Below are 13,700 nucleotides of genomic sequence, written 5' to 3' on the forward strand. Positions count from 1 at the left end.
TGTTGACGACTACTCAGTTTTATTAAACTGTTACAAATGTTTGCCTGCCGCCGCGCTGCTTGCGCTGTTTGAATAAATGCCTCAGGACACTTCTTGTAACGACTGAAACACCCGTTCGCGGAGCTAGCGGGTTCATGAATGCCACCCTCATATTTGCTAGCAAACAGGCGCGTTGGTTTTACAAGCCGACAAACAATCAACACATCCTTGCATACCCATCAGCTCATTAAAAGCTTGTCAAGTGAGGTATTATCAATTTGTGCATCTAAAACTTCCTGTTGAAGTACTGGCCGCACTTGGTCCTCAGAAGTTTTGAGTACAGAGTCTCGTCTGTTAGACGCCGGTTACCCGTTGCATGTATTGACCACAGTGGCAGGCAGCATTCTTTAGAAATGTAAGAACGAAATTCCCAATGCCACTGACCAGGTGACGGAAGTAAAAAGAAATCTTCTTGCCCTACCTACGCAAGATTAGTCACAATCTGAAAAATATCGGGAAACGTGTCAGTGTAGTTCTCGCGTTGCCTGCCCCTTTGAAGTTGGCTTCTTTGTGCACGATGGTAAACGAGGATACGCGCAAGCCTCGGAGTTGCGACAAAACGCACAGCAAACCACTGAACGAATCGTTTACTGCATCAGGTTGCGCTGTGGCAAAGAGTATGCGGGACCGACGAGCAGGTTCATTAACGAGTGATTACGTGAGCATAGGTAAAACGTTGAAATCTAGCCTTATCAGGCCACCTTGCTGCGCATTGCGCGCGTTGAAGATGCAAGCCTCTATTTTATCGTACTCATTCGCTGGCTAGAAGCCCTGGACACCTCACCAGAGAAAAAGCATAAGCTCCAGAGATTAGGAATAGGAATTGTGTTCGTTAACCGTCAGTGCCCTTATCGGAGAAAGAAATGCTTTTGTCCCATTAACTGCCTGTGTCAGTTGACCTTAATGGGTTAATTTCTTTGTGTCTTCCTTCTCTCTTCCTTTTGTTCGGTGATATATATATATATATATATATATATATATATATATATATATTTAAATAGGAACGAGAAGAGAGGGGGTTAACCGAAGGTCCCGATTTTTTTTTAGTCATATCACTAGAAGCCAACAAACACTGACACCAAGGACAACATAGGGGAAATTACTTGTGCTTAATAAATGAAATAAAGAAACGATGAATTAATGGAAATTAAAGTGGATGAAAAAACAGAATGCGAAGGTTGTGGGTTCGGTTCCCACCTGCGGCAGGTTGTTTTTTCGTCCACTTTAATTTCCATTTATTCATCGTTTCTTTATTTTATTTATTAAGCACAAGTAATTTCCCCTATGTTGTCCTTGGTGTCAGTGTTTGTTGGCTTCTAATGATAGGACTATATATTTAAATGTATATATATATACATATATGCTCTCGTGCAATGAACACTCAGTTTGTTAGCGCTGTATCTTGTCTGTTTCTTTCCTCGTCCATGTGCTTCTGCACTACTGTGTAAATAATATAATATAGCGCCTCATGCCAATAGGACGGAACGCAAATGCTAGCGGCGGCAGCAATGCGACGGATTTTTCTAGGTACCTTAAATGATCTAGCCTCGATTGCTTGCAGGCTTGCCACGCTAGCTGCTGATGCACTATTTGTTGCTGCATGCCAGTTGCGTCGCATTGCTTTTTGGGGTTTTCCCTCGAATCGAACTGGAATGGTGTATTTTCATAGGTAAAAGCCGCACGCACAAACTTCCCCAAGCCATAGATGCTAATTAGGTGTTTTGGTACACAGCTGCTGTTTCTGCTGTATTGCCACAATGCCTCAACGCAGAAACAACAGCTCGATGTCCTGAAAGGGCTCATAAACTTCTTGTAATACAGCGGTCTATAATTGATGCTCTGAAAAACCTTGGCTGTTCAAATTCATTCACCACGATTTTCGCCCTAATCATTACCACTTTTCTCTCCTTTTTTACTCCCTTTCTCAAATGCTGAGTGGCTATGCAGAACTGATTCCGGTGACCTCTCAGCTTTTTTTATCATACCGGTCCTTCTCCTTCCCTCGACTACAAATCATTTTTTTCTTTAGAAACGCATTTCAGACGGTAAATAACTGTCGTGCCACATTCTGTTTACTGAGGCTACCACCGCCGGCATAAGCGCCCTTCAGCACTGCACCCTCACTGGATCGGAAAGAGCATCACCAACAAAAATATTTACAAACAGCACCTGTACCGAAACTATGAGGTATGCGCCCCATAATTATGGGGATACAAAAATTGCCTGTTTTATAGTAGTAGCTGAAAGGATTGACTGACGCGGGATGAATAACCACAAGTGGCTCACAGAGCTGGATAATGTATCGGTACTTGATTTTTTTTTATTTATCGCTCGCTGGTCATTACCCGGAATACCAGGACTATCAGCAGCGCTGTGCACTTAGTAATAGTATAAATACTAACTAGCCCAGTCGCACACTTTGATACCAGGGCGCAGTATTTGCAGACCTGTGGACCAATGGCGCATTGCACCACAATACAGATGTATTGGCGGAGAGTAGTGTTCTACAGCGTCCTATTTATTAGCAAATGAGCGCTGATCATTTCAGCATGCTGTGAGTTGTGCAATCATTGCACACAACAAATGAGTCATTCCGAAGGTTCACAGGAAATCGCTACGTTACTTGCTGAGAATAACCTCACTAGCAAGTGACTGTGCTTCAGAATATACAACCATGACAGGCTTCCCATCTCAAGAAAAAGTTACTTTTCAGCACTATATATAACATTTTCGCTAAGCCAACAGAAACAATTCTAGAGGGGGCGATGTAAATGCAAAGGCTCTCTAAAGTCGCTCTGCTGTGCCACCTAATTTTTTTATGGTCCTAAAAATTTACCAACTCATTCTCGCAAACGCGAACACTTACGGAGCAAAGGCGTCCAGATTTCTGCTATTGCTGGAAGACTGTTCAGAACCAGTTCGCCACATTGGGCGCTTCCTGCGACAAGAACACAGTACTTGGTGTCGACTGTGCTATGAAAATCTAACCCAGTGTCCTGCGTTTGAAGTTCCCTGCAGCCGTTCATACTTTCCTGTGTACCGCACGACTTGAAGGCGTCGCATATTTTAACCGTGTAGGCTATAAATCTTCCAGACACTCTTGCCGGTGGATCCCACTGAAGGCGTGTGAGCGATGGTGATTTCTCCAGTGTGGTGATGTTCTTTGGTGAATCCGGTTCTGAGCAGCCGAAAAGTACACATCATTACGTCAACCACTGAAACCATTCGAAGCTTGCAACAAATTTGAGAATACTTGAAAACATGTTGTGTAATGTGGGCAAGTGAGCCGCGCAGACAAACCTAACATTCTGCACACCGTTGATTCCTAAAGTTCGCATCATTATAATGAATTAGTCGATCTGTCATTCAATGAGTGTCCGCTAGTGCCATGAAAAGCAAGCGTTGACAATAATTTTTGTTTAAGATTATCGGGAAATTGAACGAAGAAATACCTTCCACATACCTTAATTTCGTACAGAAGTTTTTCAAAGGAATACATTAAAAAATATCGTCAATACCAAACCAGAATTAACGAATGTTCAGCTCGTAGTGCGTTCCCACTAGCTCGCACGATAGGCATATTCACCTACCATTACCAATAAAATGCATACCGACCATTAGCGAGGCGCCAAGATTTGTTATATCCTCACAAACTATTGCGAATTTTATGGATTTCATAATACAAAAAGTTCAAAGCGGGAATAAACTGTACGTTTAAGATTTATTATATCGCCTTTTGTGCCCTTCGACGATTAGCATCGGGTCGTGGGCTTTTAGACCGAGCCACTTGCCCAAAATGATTGCGAAAGCAATACTCACCTTCACCCGGAACAAATATGTCCTGCAGGGCCACTCCGACGGACGTGCGCTCCGGCGGTCCATTTCTGTGTGTACGTACGCTTACGGTCACGTTGGTGCAAGCCTCGAGGCTTGTGCATTTGACCTGGGTCTGGTCTGGGTGAATGATTGTACCGTTGCCGCACGATCCAGCATTGATGTGTTTCTCGCCTTTGTCGGGCGTAATGGACACCCAGTAGTAATCGAAGCGAGCCTTCGGTCGTTCCCAAGCAATGGTAATGGAGTTATTCACAGCGGAGAGTAACCTCAGCTTGGTTACGTCAGGGAGGTCTGAAAGCATGATAACTGCTCAATACAGGCATTCGTGGTCCATAGGCTTAACGTATGTCAACTTAAACAAGCCAAAACTCTACATTTTAGTTACTGTGTGGAAGTCCGCTGAACGCCGATGTCTGCTTTTAAAATTTACGTTCATTTTTATTCAGCATGTAGAAACAAAATACTCTATGGCCATATGAGCCACAACAACCCGCTGAAGAATTAAACAAGCTCGAGGCAAAGGCAGAAACAATTCATGTAGCTACGTTGTACTTCACCAGTTAAGTTTTACCTAGCAGTAAGGAGGCTGTTGTGTGAAATTTGAATACCCTGTCTTGCACTTCTAAAAAGAGAAGTTGAGAAAGGTGTCTTAGAGACACACGGAACTATACGAACACTATTTGTGACTAGTGAACCAGCATTCGTACCTATAAGTTTTACGATACTAATACCAATAAAGTTATAGCGGTGGGGTTTGCTTTGTCTCAACCCGCCTGAGCTGTGCGAAAGACCCTCTCCCATTCTCCCTAGTCTACTGGGCGTAAAATACTGACGCCTAACACCTAATATGGGTGCTGCTATAGAAAACTTAAAGTCACAAGCTACACTTGAATGCAATGCCATCAAGAGTGACCTACACCTTTGAATGAAGTCCCTTGAGGATCAGCGAGCCCTACTAACAGCATTCTAACGATTGTGAGCACACATGTCATGTACAGCTCTAAGGATCAGCATCTACGTCACATCCTGTGTTTACACACTCTCCGATCTCTCTTGAGATTTCTCGGTATTAATAAAGATTGCTCGTAATAAAGACACATGCGAAAACATATGAAGTGCAATTTCTTTAATACAAGGAGTAAAGAAATTGCACCTCCTATTTCAGCATGGGAAAATGCGGTCAAGAGTAACCACAGTTGTATTTCTATACAAAGCGGATTTCATGAGTCATAGGCTAGAAGACAGTAAAGGTGGATTATCGCGGGCTTCCATAAAGTATCCTTTCAATAGTTAGTCCGTCCATCTCTAACGGTTCCGGTACGATGAAACGCATATCTTAGATTTATCTGTGAAAATTACACGCCATGACCTGGAACTACCTAATTTCATTGCGACCTGCAAAGTTGCTCCAAAGAGGCATTCACAATAGCAGTATACTTAAACAAGAAACAATCACCTCACATCTATTCACAATCAGCACCCCTAATTCTCTCATTCAAACGCAGATCACGTGAACTTGCTTCTCATCGCAGCATTGTAAACTGTTCTGAGCTCTGGATTCAAAATAAAGAAAATTGTTCCGGGTTCAGGCTGTTTGGTAAAAGAACTTTCGTTGTTATCCGATTCAAAAAAAAAAATTTCGCAGCTCGTGCCAGTTATTCTTCAAAAATGCTAGAGTTAGATAAAAAATTATGATGAAGATGTTGCCAGATTTTCTTAAAAAAGAAGGGTGGATTTTGCATTTCTCTTAACCTTCTTAAGAGAATTTTTCTGGTTACGATCTTGTTCAAATATACAAAAAATGCTCTTTGAGCTTATGCTCTCACTTTTATTTTTTTAGCGAGTACTAGGAAATAACTAAACTTCTTCGTATTACAACAGAATTAAAACGAGCTCGACGAATCATAGCGCTATAAGTCAGTTATCTTATCACAAAGATTTACCTCAGCATTCTTCTATGCAAAGAAAGTCCGAAGGAGTGGCCGTGGTGAGCTGTAATTTTCCTAATTAACGAATCATCAATGCGTCTGGTGATCAGTTAATACAAAAGTCCTACGCATGACCATTGAAAGCACCAATATGGAAGCTAGTTTGTAGTTATTGTTGTACTTGTGTTCATAACGAGAACTGTATGTTTGAACTTTTCATACGCACAGAATTAAGTTCCATAACTCATTACGCGTATGCAAACACATGTACGAGTTTCATTACTGACGCAGCTGCAATGTTGTGTTCATCATTTCTCGCAGTGAGCTGACGAGAATCGCATTGACCTGAGAGGCAGAGAGGCCTTCAGAACAATGTCCTGTTGATCACACACAATTATAAACTCACCGAAAAACGGCGTGCGTATTTCCGCTATAACTGGCCGGCTGCTTACTTTATGAATGCCGCACTGTGTATTTACAGTAACCAGGATGCAGTACGCAGTGTCCTCTCTGCTGCCAAACACTCTCCACGTCTCGAGGGTCACGTATTCCATACAGTTACTCAAGCCTTCTGCTCGATCACATGATTTGAATGAGCCGCATATCTTCACATTGTACGATGCCATGATGCCGTACACTTTCTCGGGGTTGTCCCACTGTATTCGAGTCCGCGATGGCGATTCTGGGAACATCGTAATGTTCCTTGGTGGATTCGGCTCTGAAAGGAAGCAGCAAGTCAACGAAGTGATGAATTAGTGGTGCCATCAAAGTGAAAATCACGCATGGCCAAAATGCAGCTGCTGAAGAGGGATTGTGTTGGGCGCGTGTCTCTCCGCGCGTGAGTGTTTTTCCACGTCTACGTGCGTGCATGTATGTTCGTGCGTGTGTGTGCGTGTGTTTGGCAATGTACCCCGACCTAACTAACCTACGGGGCATAAATCGTACACTAACAGTTAACGAGAAAACACCTTCAAATAATGAAATTATTCCATACAACGTTAACGGTGATTTAGGCCCTCTCCGATGTGACCACTATTTTTTGGGTATTTTTCTTGCTCTGGAATTAGATGTGTGTTTGAGATATCTGTCTGTCTGTATGCGTGCTCTTTTGAGCGATTAAAACATATACGAGGGAAATTTTCGTGAGCGCTGGGTGATACTTGCGATTCCAAGCCGAGTCACCACGCATCACAATCAGGCTCGCTTTCATCATGTACCAAAATGCGATAGCATCGCAAGGCCTCTGTGGTAACTGAAAAAATAAATAAAAATCCATCTTCTCGCTCTGCCCTGTGTACAGTAGTGGCGCCAAAAGTGCTGACTGCCAGTCCAACTGAAAACTGTTTAAATAGCTGAGCCCTTAACCAACGAGTACATGGTGTTCCTTTAGGCCGTACAGATTTTTTAAAGTAAAGCTATGAGCGTAGTAAACGTGGCGTTTTCACGGAGAAGTTCTTCCGAGAGGCGGACATACATTGCAGTTAATAGCGTCGGTATGAGAAAATTAATTACGAAGTTGCCCTTAATTAAATTTATGATGAGAAGCTTGCAGGCACTTCTTTATATGGCCCACTTGGAGTTAGCCGCGTATAATCGCATCTTGCCTTCTTCATTGAAAAGCATTCCTTATTCGGGATATTCTTAATGGAACTTCAACGACCCTACAAGCAATAATGAAACCAAGCGGCATACCGCAGCTTCACCGGAAGGAAACGCCCCTGGATGATGTGTGAGGAAATATAAGTGATGCGACGTCGCGGCACATAAAGCAAGTGAACTAATGAACAGAGACAAAAACAGCTACTTGGCAGAACTTGTCTTTATGCGTGCGTGTTTTTCCATGTGTTTGTGTGAGTGCATGAGCACGCGAGTGTTTGAGTGTGCCCGTGCGTGTGTGTGTGTGTGTGTGTGTGTGTGTGTGTCTGTCTGTCTGTCTGTCTGTCTGTCTGTCTGTCTGTCTGTCTGTCTGTCTGTCTGTCTGCCTGTCTGTCTGTCTGTCTGTCTGTCTGTCTGTCTGTCTGCCTGTCTGTCTGTCTGTCTGTCTGTCTGTCTGTCTGTCTGTCTGTCTGTCTGTCTGTCTGTCTGTCTGTCTGTCTGTCTGTCTGTCTGTCTGTCTGTCGGTCCGTCTGTCCGTCTGTCTTTCTGTCTTTCTGTCTGTCTGCTATAACGGCATGAGAATAAGCAAACTCATCTACTATCCAAGCTTCCTACTGTCTAGCATGAGCTTCTTCAGTCCCAAGGCGGCAAGTTAATACAACTGGCGGTGCGACCATATAAAAACAATGAGTCATCAACACCTATGCCCTGCTTTGTAGTTTATGCACCTTTAGTCATTGTGGGAGCTCCCGAAAAGATGTTGTCCACTTGGCATTATTAGGATGTTCTTATTCCGCTCATTCTGCCCCCTTATTTCGGGCAGCGAGGTATTTGAACGCCTCATCTTTGCAATTCTAAGATACTGGCTTTGCAATATGAAGTGATTCAACATCGCAAACGAACTGGTAAAAGCTTTTTTTTTTTTTGGCGAACCTCCCCGGGTTTTTGTGACCGTGGCTGCTGCTTGGCTGTTCTCTAGCCGAAGGTGTCAACCAGTCACAGCGGAGGATACGCGCAGGGGGCATTCCTGGCTTTGATGTACCAACACCAGATTGCTCCCGCTTCCGTGCACCTGTTAAGTTTGTTGATTGGCAAAACACTAGAAATTAGAAAATTTAGTTTAGACGAAAAACTTCAGAACAAGGAGCAAAATAAATGAGCGGCTAAAGCGCCCAAGTATATCTGTGCCTGGGAAGCGTGGACAGATATTGGAAGAACTCAACATAGTTGCCAACCAAGAACAAGGTAATTGAAACTGTAAACAGACGGCCAGGAGCCACGAGGAAGAAAGGGAGAGACAGAGAATCACTGAATTGGACGATAAAAATAAAAAAGGACCATGGATATTTTACAAGATTAACAAGGAAAAATTAGAAGAGAAAACATGTACTAAAGCACGAAGGGAAACCCTTGCTATTTGAGGCTCGAGCCGGTTGTCTAAAAACAAAAACATCAGCAGTAAATATTCGCAACCTGATTAGGCATGTCTATGCTGCAGCGAAAATCCGGAGGCCACTCAGCACACCCAAATGGAATGCGAAGCAACTCAAACAGTGAGATCCGTAGGTAGCCTACACCTTCCAGAAAAGCTTGGATTTAAAGTGAATGGAAACAGCAGCCGGTCAGCACTCGAGATAAGCAAGAGACGTTTGGAGTATTGGCGGGAAAAAGAAAGTCTGTAAGAGATTTAAGGAGCGGGTCCGTTAAAAGCTTAGGTAGCGGTCCAAGATAGATACAGAAATTTAGAGCAAACGAAAAGGTATTAATGACATGCGTACAAATATTTCGCATGGAAAAATATGCATAGCATACATGAGTGGTATAAAGGTTATAAACAGGGACAAGTTGCCTCAGAAAGGCTGGCCAACGTTTTGATAGGAGGACCTATCTTCGTCAAAGGCGGCCTCGTCATCCTCGGCATGTTAGTTTTGAAGGGTTAGTGCCGTGACGACGCGTGCGGTGGCTGTCGGTGGCAGCTGGTTGTAAAGGGAGAGACTTCAAAGCTAACATGCCGAGGATGACGAGGCCGTCTTTCACGAAGATAGGTACTCCTATCGAAACGTTGGCCAGCCTTTGTTAGGCACCTTATCCCTGTTTATAACCTTTATACCACAGTGTGCTACTCCACCTGTCTGGTCCTTTCTCGATTTTGGATATAGCACACATGAGTAACTCGAGCAGGCTAGGTGACATTTTGTCACCCCCTCATTTCAGAGATGATGCAATGAGTCTTCAGCATTATCATCTGCTAACTTTGGCCTCCGCTCGCCAAAAGATGGCGTGCCACTTAACTTCAAAATATAATGACGAGCGAAATAAATAAACAGAAGCAACACCTTTCTTCGGAAGGAGAAACAAACCCGAAAAGCTCGTAAAATGAGGAGATACGGGAAGAGGTCGATTCACGAGAGAAATCATCCCGAGATAATAGGCAGGCAATAAAATTTAAGTTGCCGCAGGTAGAAGCAGACAGACAACCAGAAACACAGAGGGAGAAAAATCTTTCCCAAAAACTTGTTCAATCAAAGATTAATGGTGAAAGTTAACGTTGACTGTGAGAAACAAGTCAGAAAAATGAGGCCGTACAAAGAATATTTCAAAACCACATCAACTTATTAGGAAAGATATCTTGAACAATAGAACATAGACGAATACAGAAGCAGACAGAGAAGATGCGGCATTAGATTACATCTGAAAATCAACAGCCGAACTACTTCAAGGCGATGAGCAGGCGGTTCTGAGCACAAAATAGAGCTTGAGCGAGAGCTCTATGGAAATGGAGCTGGAGCTGAGAAATTTCCCCTGAAGGAAAGCCGAAGAAAAAATTTCAAAGGGCAAAGCCACAGAGTTAAACTATGTCTCTGTTATGCTGGTCAGTGAACGACGACCAGTAAACGAGGAGGCTCTCTTGAAAGCAGTAGAAGAAACCTTACGAAATCGGGGAATACAAGACACTTGGCCACAATGTAAAATTATTTTAATCTATAACGGTCAGGGGAAAAAACATAAATCCACTCATATTGACCGTTGACCGTTACGTCTGCGATAAATAGTTTAGCAATGGGGGCGAATAAATTAAAACTGCAAGCAAGGGTAAAACATACCTGTATATTGGGAGAACTTTAATATTGCTTCAGAATCTTTAGGGGTGTGGGCGATAATTGATTTGGAAGAGAAAGGCTTAGGCAACGGCTGTATATACCGCCTTTGGACGGTCTTAACGTGCACCTTTTCTGGCTAAGAAGTCAATTCAACTGTGCATGCGCGTTACCATTGTAACTTATATTAATAAACATCAAAAGAACCAATTTTTAACAAGAAAGGTTCAATCCAAGCTACGTTTCTTTTTTTTTGCCTTACCTTTTGCTAGTAATTTTCTCGCTTGCTGTACGTGTGAGATTTCTAATGCATTAGGTGGAACTTATGGTGACTTTCTGTGGCTGTAGACAGCGAAAAGGAGGTGTCGGACACCAATAGCAACTAGCCCCTAAGATACAGCTGTGTGCTTGTCTCTGTGCCTTTGCATGTTCCATAAATTTGTTTGAACACGGTATGCATCGACTCCGGTTTCGTCGCTTGATCTGCGCGGTATAATCGGCACCAAATTATTTTTTCGGTATGTACGCAACAATATAACGGCGTGCTACCATAGGGGACGCTCTAGAATTGTGTAAATACGGTAGGTTTTGTCGAAGGTTTCCGTAGAAAATTCCGTTTGTGTTCAAGGGGCAGCAATAAGGAGAGCAGAGAAAGTTGATATCAAGGGACTTTTATAGGAGTGCCTTTATTCCCGAAGCTGTTTATGATATATACATGGTAAGGATCAGAAGGGCGAATCAATATCGGGTTTAATCTCCCATGCAAACAGGCATTTTATTCAAGCGACGTTGTCATGCTTGCTAACTGGCAAAGTGATCTGCAACGTCTGGCTAATATCTATGGACAGGAATGTAAGAATTCGGGATTGAAATTTAGGAAAAAGATCAGGTTTTATTCTATTCAATAAAAAGAGTTAAACAAACAGCGTCAATAGAGAGCCAAGGAATATTTTAGGGAAAACAATACAGGTACGTTGTTACAAAGATAAGCGAAGGCAAGATATATGTAAATAAAAGACAAAAGAAACATTAGCAAAGGGGAAGAGAAAAAGGTCACATTGAAACAGAGAACCCTACGAGGATGCTATCGGTTCGATGTACTCAGGGGCATTTGGAAAGGTGTAGTGATTCCAGGACTTATATTTGGAAATGTGGTTGTATGCCTAAAGTCAGGGGTACAATCATGACTCCATGACAATCATAAGTTAGTAGGACACCTCGCATTGGGCGCAGAAATGAATAGGAGCAGGATGGTATGAGCTGGACAAGCTCTATAGTGAGGGAAGCTCAAAGTAAATTTTATATAAAAAGAAGACATGAGGACCAGGCAAGAAAGTAAATTCATTGTGAGAGTGCTCAGGCATTTGTACAGGAAAAATAGCGGCTCACAGTGAAGGAAAAGAAATAGGAAGCGTTACAACAATTATACGACTGGTATAGTAAACAAGATGGCAACAAATAAGGTCAGACACAAAGTCAGGGAGTCTGAGACAAGCTGATCGGTGGCAGCCATGGAAAATACGCCTGCTATGAATAACTACCGAAGATGAAAATACTAAATCAGGAAAGAAACAATTTATGATAACTCAAAGGGCAGCTGATTACTTCTCGAAGCGAGACCAGCACGCGTATTTACAAAGCGAAGTACATTAAATGAGGAGCATGGGTGTGCTGCGGCAAGGCTAGGAAAATGATGGTACACATTTTATTAGTGTATGAAGATGTCTTCCCAGCTGTGGAATTTTGATCCAATGGCCTCGTTGAAGCCCGTGGGGTAAGAAATAGCAGGGAGAAGCAAACTGTCCAGACTTAAGATTAACAAAATTGATCGGAAGTTTGCTAACACAAAAATAGGGGGATCATAAACAACGGTGGTGCACAAAAACATTAAATTGCCACCAAACTACGCTTACACGTAAGAATGGAAAAGCATTATGAAGGTCGTGGATTCGACTCCCACTAACGGTCGCGCACTCGACTCCCAACAAAAGTCAAACGTATCGTGTGCCCTCCTTAACTAGGTCTTAATTAACCTTGCCCTAATTAACTTCGACTTCATTAACACGAACGGTCGTGAGTTCGCCTCCAACCAGTGGTCGACGTTGCGGCTTCCAGCATAAGCATTGAATCACAATTCCTCTTAGGAACAATTCTAGCACAGATGTGTTTTGTAAATATGGGCGCTGCTCTGCAGTACAACATACTCAGTGGACACATTTCTCTAAGAAAGCCGTTTCCTCGCTTTAATTCTTTTCCAAGCACATGGACGTCCGTGCCACTATTTCTTCAAAGCAGTATTGCTCTTTTTCAAAATTTCAATATTGAAACTTTCCACCGCTTTTAACGTTGAGCTAATTATCCCGCTTGCTTTACTTAGTGACCGCTGAACTACTGACCTTCGGCAGGGATGAAGATTCCCGTTATTGTCACTCCAGGAGAACTCCGTTCAGGTGGTCCAGTCAAGTGGGTGCGCATGGTGCAGGACAAGTTACTGCAAGGCTCCAACGGACCACACGTTATTTCCGTCTGATCGCGATGGATGATGGTGCCGTTGGCGCACAAACCAAGCCTGCGTTTGGCGGTGTCTGTGCTGCTAACCTTGCCTTCGGTGACTTCGACCGAATAGTAGTCGAAGCGACCTTTCGGTCGCTTCCAAGAAAATGTAATATGGCCACTTTTGGCGTTGACTGCTTTCAGATTGGGCACGTCAGGGAGCGCTGCAATAAATATTGACATTTTAATATCATTTTTTGCGACAGTATTATTTTTGTCAGCCTGAAAAAAATTCTATGCCGTGAATTCTATGATCAAGTAAATGAGAGACGTAAACCTCTAATGTCCAATATTTTATATACGTAGCTCGAAGTTCCTTCTTAGGCACGGAAAACTTTCGCCAGAACCTGTAGTGCCTTTTTGGTAAGCTAGAGAGAACTTTCAGTTGTAGGTAGTTAAGCACAACACCTACGTATTAATTACTATACTTCTGCAGTCAAATCTACCAAAACACTTAACTAATTTGCTAGAACTGTAACATGAGTGGCCGCATACATCGGTGAACAAGCAGTTTTTGTTGGGGAGGAACAGCGTTTGCGCATTAAATGCTTTCGCAGATCTCTGAAGCGCACCCTAGCATGCATATTTACAGTGATAGTAATGTTTCGTTTGTTGCTTCTTCTGCAATGTGCAGCGAGCAATAAATATT

The 13,700-nt window shown here is 42.9% G+C and overlaps 1 protein-coding gene across 1 annotated transcript in view; it reads right to left on the minus strand.

Annotated features, from left to right (window-relative positions):
- The window catches only part of LOC129380722 (tenascin-N-like), a 34,927-nt gene extending 21,734 nt beyond the window's left edge, over positions 1-13,193 (minus strand). The window contains exons 1-4 of the mRNA XM_055062531.2: positions 12,895-13,193; positions 6,211-6,522; positions 3,859-4,167; positions 2,906-3,217 (exon numbers count right to left, since the gene is read on the minus strand). Of these exons, the coding sequence (XP_054918506.1) occupies positions 2,906-3,217; positions 3,859-4,167; positions 6,211-6,522; positions 12,895-12,973 (1,012 nt within the window). The 5' untranslated portion in view covers positions 12,974-13,193. The remainder of the gene's footprint in view (positions 1-2,905; positions 3,218-3,858; positions 4,168-6,210; positions 6,523-12,894) is intronic.
- Between the last annotated feature and the right edge of the window lie 507 nt (positions 13,194-13,700).

The sequence above is a fragment of the Dermacentor andersoni genome, chromosome 10, assembly GCF_023375885.2.
Source record: "Dermacentor andersoni chromosome 10, qqDerAnde1_hic_scaffold, whole genome shotgun sequence".
Lineage (NCBI taxonomy): Eukaryota > Metazoa > Arthropoda > Arachnida > Ixodida > Ixodidae > Dermacentor > Dermacentor andersoni.